This window comes from Anabrus simplex, chromosome 3 (assembly GCF_040414725.1).
Source record: "Anabrus simplex isolate iqAnaSimp1 chromosome 3, ASM4041472v1, whole genome shotgun sequence".
NCBI classification, from domain to species: domain Eukaryota; kingdom Metazoa; phylum Arthropoda; class Insecta; order Orthoptera; family Tettigoniidae; genus Anabrus; species Anabrus simplex.
The window spans coordinates 512,356,097-512,362,096 of NC_090267.1; the positions used below are offsets into that span (position 1 = coordinate 512,356,097).

Consider the following 6,000-nt stretch of genomic DNA (forward strand, 5'->3'; position numbering starts at 1 on the left):
AAGACGGTCAAGATGAAGTAGTATCGGTGAAATTATAATATATTGTGTTGTAAAGAAAAGTATTTCGTGTGCGGGCAACAAATCCAATCATTTGAGTGCGATAAGCGAAAAAACCGAGTGAATGGCATTTCTTTTTCTTTATGCTTTATTTTTCCGGAAAGAAACATGAATAAAACCAAATTTGAGGCCAGAAGTATTAAAATGACTAAATAAATATCAGAGGGTTGCTGGTAAGCCAAAAATGGAAGCTGACGTGCAGTTAAGGTAGGCGTAATGCTATCTCACCGCCTTTTGTATCTGTTTTTAGACGTCACACATATATGTATTTGTAATGGGTATTTATGACTCAGTTTGGTCACCCTTCTGTTTCGTGAATGTCAGAAATATGACAAAAGGTAATTTGTTTTCTTTTCCTGCTTGGATAAATTTTATAAATTATTACGAGTGCCTTGTAACGTGTTGTAAATAGTCAATAATGAGGGTTACGAAGTTTATCACGTCCAAAGTAGATCGTTCATTCCGTGAAATTATTGCCTGTATTTTGTGGTTTCAAGTTAAAATGTTTTTATCTAGCGTAAAATGTTTCTGTTTGAATTATGATGATGGTTCATGGTGTGGGTTACTGTAGTCACGTCCTAGATCGTGAACAATGATCAATGGCTGAGTGGTCTAGTAAGTGGTCCTGAGAGTTGGGATACCAGTTGCTATGGAATGGGAGTGGGCATCTCGGACATATTCTGAGTCGTGGCCCCCCTGGGGGTCAGGCGGCTAGGACTATACAATTCACTGGTGGTCCATAACCCGTTAGAGGAGAGATCCTCACTTGGACTATGTGCAAGTAGGGTAGCATCCTGCTTCATGAATTTACCGAGCTCAGAACATTTTAAGCAAGCCTCGGACCTATGGGAGTAACGGAGTCCCACTCCCATTTGACAGGCAAGGGACTCATTGGAAACAACTTGGCAAACGAAATGGAATTCGATGGGGAGCTATCAATATAAATGGGGCTTATGGAAGACAGAAAGTATAGCTGGCTGAGTCAGCTAAGAGGATGCATCTGGATGTGCTAGGAGTAAGTGATTTTCGGGTAAGGGGAGATAACGAGGAAGAGATAGGAGATTATAAAGTGTACTTGACGGGTGTTAGAAAGGGAAGGGCAGAATCTGGGGTAAGGCTGTTTATCAGGCACGCACGCAACATAGTTTCTGTTAGGCACGTAAATGACCGAATGATGTGGGTAGATTTGTCAGTTGGAGGAATTAGGACTAGAATTGTCTCCGTGTATTCACCATGTGAGGGTGCAGATGAGGATGAAATTGACAAGTTTTATGAAGCATTGAGTGACATCGTGGTCAGGGTCAACACCAAGGATAGAATGGTGCTATTGGGCGATTTCAATGCGAGAGTTGGGAATAGAACTGAAGGATACGAAAGGGTGATTGGTAAATGTGGGGAAGATATGGGAGCTAATGGGAATGGGAAGCGTTTGCTGGACTTCTGTGCTAGTACGGGTTTAGCAGTTACGAATACATTCTTCAAGCATAAGGCTATTCACCGCTACACATGGGAGGCTAGGGGTACCAGATCCATAATAGAGTATATCTTAACCGACTTCGAATTCAGGAAATCTGTCAGGAATGTACGAGTTTTCCGGGGATTTTTCGGTGATACAGACCACTATCTGATCTGTAGTGAACTAAGTACATCTAGGCCTGGGGTAGAGAAAGTGAAATCTGTCTACAAAGGAATAAGGGTAGAAAATCTCCAGGACGAGGAAATTAGACATAAGTACATGGATATTATTAGTGAGAATTTTCGAACAGTAGACAGTAAGCAGGTTCAGGATATAGAAAGTGAATAGGTGGCATACAAGGATGCTGTAGTAGAAGCAGCAAGGGAATACCTAGGAACAACTGTGTGTAAAGATGGGAAAAGGCGAACATCTAGGTGGAATGATGAAGTGAGAGCAGCTTGTAAACGTAAAAAGAAGGCTTATCAGAAATGGCTCCAAACAAGGGCCGAGGCAGACAGGGATTTGTACGTAAATGAAAGAAACAGAGCGAAACAAATAGTTGTTGAATCCAAAACGAAGTCGTGGGAAGATTTTGGTAATAACCTGGAAAGGTTAGGTCAAGCAGCAGGGATACCTTTCTGGACAGTAATGAAGAATCTTAGGAAGGGAGGGAAAAATGAAATGAACAGTGTTTTGAGTAACTCAGGTGAACTCATAATAGATCCCAGGGAATCACTGGAGAGGTAGAGGGAATATTTTGAACATCTTCTCAATGTAAAAGGAAATCATCCTGGTGGTGTTGCGAACAGCCAAGCTCATGAGAAGGAGGAAAATGATGGTGGTGAAATTACGCTTGAGGAAATGGAAAGGATGGTAAATAAACTCCATTGTCATAAAGCAGCAGGAATAGATGCTGAATTATAGTGGGAAGTCAGGGATGAAATGAACATGGATTGTTGGTAAGGTACCTTCAGATTGGACAAAAGCAGTAATTGCACCTATCTATAAGCAAGGGAACAGGAAGGATTGCAACAACTATCGAGGTACCTTACTGATTAGTATACCAGGCAAAGTATTCACTGGCATCTTGGAAGGGAGGGTGCGATCAGTCGTTGAGAGGAAGTTGGATGAAAACCAGTGTGGTTTCAGACCACAGAGAGGCTGTTAGGATCAGATCTTCAGTAGCGCCAGATAATTGAGAAATGCTACGAGAGGAATAGGCAGTTGTGTTTATGTTTCGTAGATCTAGAGAAAGCATATGACAAGGTACCGAGGGAAAAGATGTTCGCTATACAGGGGGACTATGAAATTAAAGGTAGATTATTAAAATCAATCGAAGGCATTTATGTTGACAATTGGGCTTCAGTGAGAATCGATGGTGGAATGAGTTCTTGGTTCAGGGTACTTACAGGGGTTAGACAAGGCTGTAATCTTTCACCGTTGCTGCTCGTAGTTTATATGGATCAAATGCTGAAAGGTATAAAATGGCAAGGAGGTATTCAGTTAAGTGGAAATGTAGTAAGCAGTCTGGCCTATGCTGACGATTTGGTCTTAATGGCAGATTGCACCGAAAGCCTGCAGTGAAAATAGGTGCAATGAGTATGGTATGAAAATTAGCCTCTCGAAGACTAAATTGATGTCAGTAGGTAAGAAATTCCACAGAATTGAATGTCAGATTGGTGATACAAAGCTAGAACAGGTCGATAATTTTAAGTATTTAGGTTGTGTGTTCTCCCAGGATGGTAATATAGTAAGTGAGATTGAATCAAGTTGTCGTAAAGCTAGTGCAGTGAGCTCGCAATTGCGATCAACAGTATTCTGTAAGAAGGAAGTCGGCTCCCAGACAAACTATCTTTACATCGGTCTGTTTTCAGACCAACTTTGCTTTACGGGAGCGAAAGCTTGGTGAAATCAGGATATCTTATTCATAATTTAGAAGTAACAGACATGAAAGTAGCAGGAATGATTGCTGGTACAAACAGGTGGGAACAATGGCAGGAGGGTACTCGGAATGAGGAGATAAAGGCTAATTTGGGAATGAACTGGATGGATGAAGCTGTACACATAAACCGGTTTCGGTGGTGGGGTCATGTGAGGCGTATGGAGGAGGATAGGTTACCTAGGAGAATAATGGACTCTGCTATGGAGGGTAAGAGAAGTAGAGGTAGACCAAGGCGACGATGGTTAGACTCAGTTTCTGACGATTTAAAGATAAGATGAATAGAACTAAATGAGGTCACAACACTAGTTGCAAATCGAGAAATGTGGCGACGTTTAGTAAATTCACAGGGGCTTGCAGACTGATTGCTGAAAGGCATAACAGTCTATAATGATGATGTATGTATGAATGATGATGAAGGTAGTACAAGATATCCGTGGTTATTCTGTGTCAGTTTAAATTGTGTCTGATTGATAATAAATAACAGTAAAGTTAGTCATTTTGGTGAAAATCCAGTTTTTAAAATACGAGGTCATGTTATGAGAAGTAGTTCGTTATTAAAGTATTGTGCGAAATTATGCATCGTGGATTCTAAGGATTATTATTCTGCTCTTTTGTCAGTGAGATTTGTCGAGTTTGAGGCAGGAGGTTAGATTTGCCGTATAGTTGAGGTAGGATTTGCGAATCAGGTGATTAGAAGCCTGTAAAGATGCCGGGATTTCTGCGTGAACCCGAGAAGATATTTGTATAATACGGTATTTGAGATGGTAAAGTGTGAGAGAATCCACGTAAGTGTTAATTAGCGACGTGTATAATAACTTGAATGACATATTAAAAGTAAATCTATGTGCATATCTGTTTGTTTCAGGAATTTGCGAAGACGAAGATTTCATTCCTTCAAGACCAGTTAAGCGTGAACATAGGACGGGTGTTTTATTTCAAAGCGCTGACAAGGAGGGTCGCTTGTGTCCGATGCCGCCAGCTGATCGAGTTTGTTTGCTGCTCGAAGACAGCTGTATTTGTGCTGCCTGTTACATGTTGAAAATGAGATTGTATTCTTTAGAATGGAGACCGTAATGTGCGAGAACTAGTTGAAATTTTCATCCGGGATTAACGTGTAGGTTATTAGATAATATTAATTTGTTTAACCGAGATCTGAATGTATATTTGAAACCACGAATTTAGACTATAATGAGCGAAGTTAGCCAATTTCAAGGTGTCCAAAATAGAGTGATGGTAGTAGTGATTAATTTATTTTGAGGGGTGCACGAAGATTTATGAAAATGTCATATTGGGATATGACATAGTAGTTGGCTTACATTTTATGACGAGTTACTTATGCAGATTTTTGTACTTAATTATTAGGGTTACCCAAGTATTAATAATTGCTAGTATTAGATTAAACTTATAGTGTGATGTCATGCAACGAGATATAATACTGGAAATAAATGATGTAAATTTTCTTCCAGTTGCACGATAACAATTATAAAGGAATTAAAATTAATTACATCAGAGTTTGAGTAGGGACTTGTTAAAGAAACCATTCGTCCGCGGAGGTAGAATTTGTTGTTAATTAAGATTCGTAAAATCATTTAAATTTTTTAAATTATTAAATTCAGTGGAGACTGTATTTGTGAAATAACTTAAACCAAGTGAATAACTTGAAGGTACATTCTGGAAATCTTAATTTATTTTTCTGGGAAAGTTCAAATATTAACGTAACGCTTAAGGGGACATGTGAGTTTTACAAATAGGAAAACTCCTCTCAGTTTTAATTACTGCGTTGATGGGGTGAAAGTTCCTTTTGGGGATCATTGTAAGTATCTAGGTGTTAATATAAGGAAAGATCTTCACTGGGGTAATCACATAAATGGGATTGTAAATAAAGGGTACCGATCTCTGCACATGGTTATGAGGGTGTTTAGGGGTTGTAGTAAGGATGTAAAGGAGAGTGCATATAAGTCTCTGGTAAGACCCCAACTAGAGTATGGTTCCAGTGTATGGGACCCTCACCAGGATTACCTGATTCAAGAACTGGAAAAAATCCAAAGAAAAGCAGCTCGATTTGTTCTGGGTGATTTCCGACAGAAGAGTAGCGTTACAAAAATGTTGCAATGTTTGGGTTGGGAAGAATTGAGAGAAAGAAGAAGAGCTGCTCGACTAAGTGGTATGTTCCGAGCTGTCAGCGGAGAGATGGCGTGGAATGACATTAGTAGACGAATAGGTTTGAATGGCGTCTATAAAAGTAGGAAAGATCACAATATGAAGATAAAGTTGGAATTCAAGAAGACAAACTGGGGCAAATATTCATTTATAGGAAGGGGAGTTATGGATTGGAATAACTTACCAAGGGAGATGTTCAATAAATTTCCAATTTCTTTGAAATCATTTCGGAAAAGGCTAGGAAAGCAACAGATAGGGAATCTGCCACCTGGGCGACTGCCCTAAATGCAGATCAGTATTGATTGATTGATGTCCGAAGGTAATGGATTTTACTGCCACAAAGTATTGTGAGCGTTGTTGTATTATTTTACTGTGATTGAGCATT

General features: G+C 39.6%; 1 protein-coding gene across 1 annotated transcript in view; it reads left to right on the forward strand.

The window, feature by feature from the left end:
• Positions 1-4,378, forward strand: part of EMC6 (ER membrane protein complex subunit 6) — a 54,794-nt gene extending 50,416 nt beyond the window's left edge. Inside the window, exon 5 of the mRNA XM_067143705.2 lies at positions 4,321-4,378. Coding sequence (XP_066999806.2) covers positions 4,321-4,363 — 43 coding nt within the window. The 3' untranslated portion in view covers positions 4,364-4,378. The remainder of the gene's footprint in view (positions 1-4,320) is intronic.
• The last annotated feature ends 1,622 nt before the right edge of the window (positions 4,379-6,000 follow it).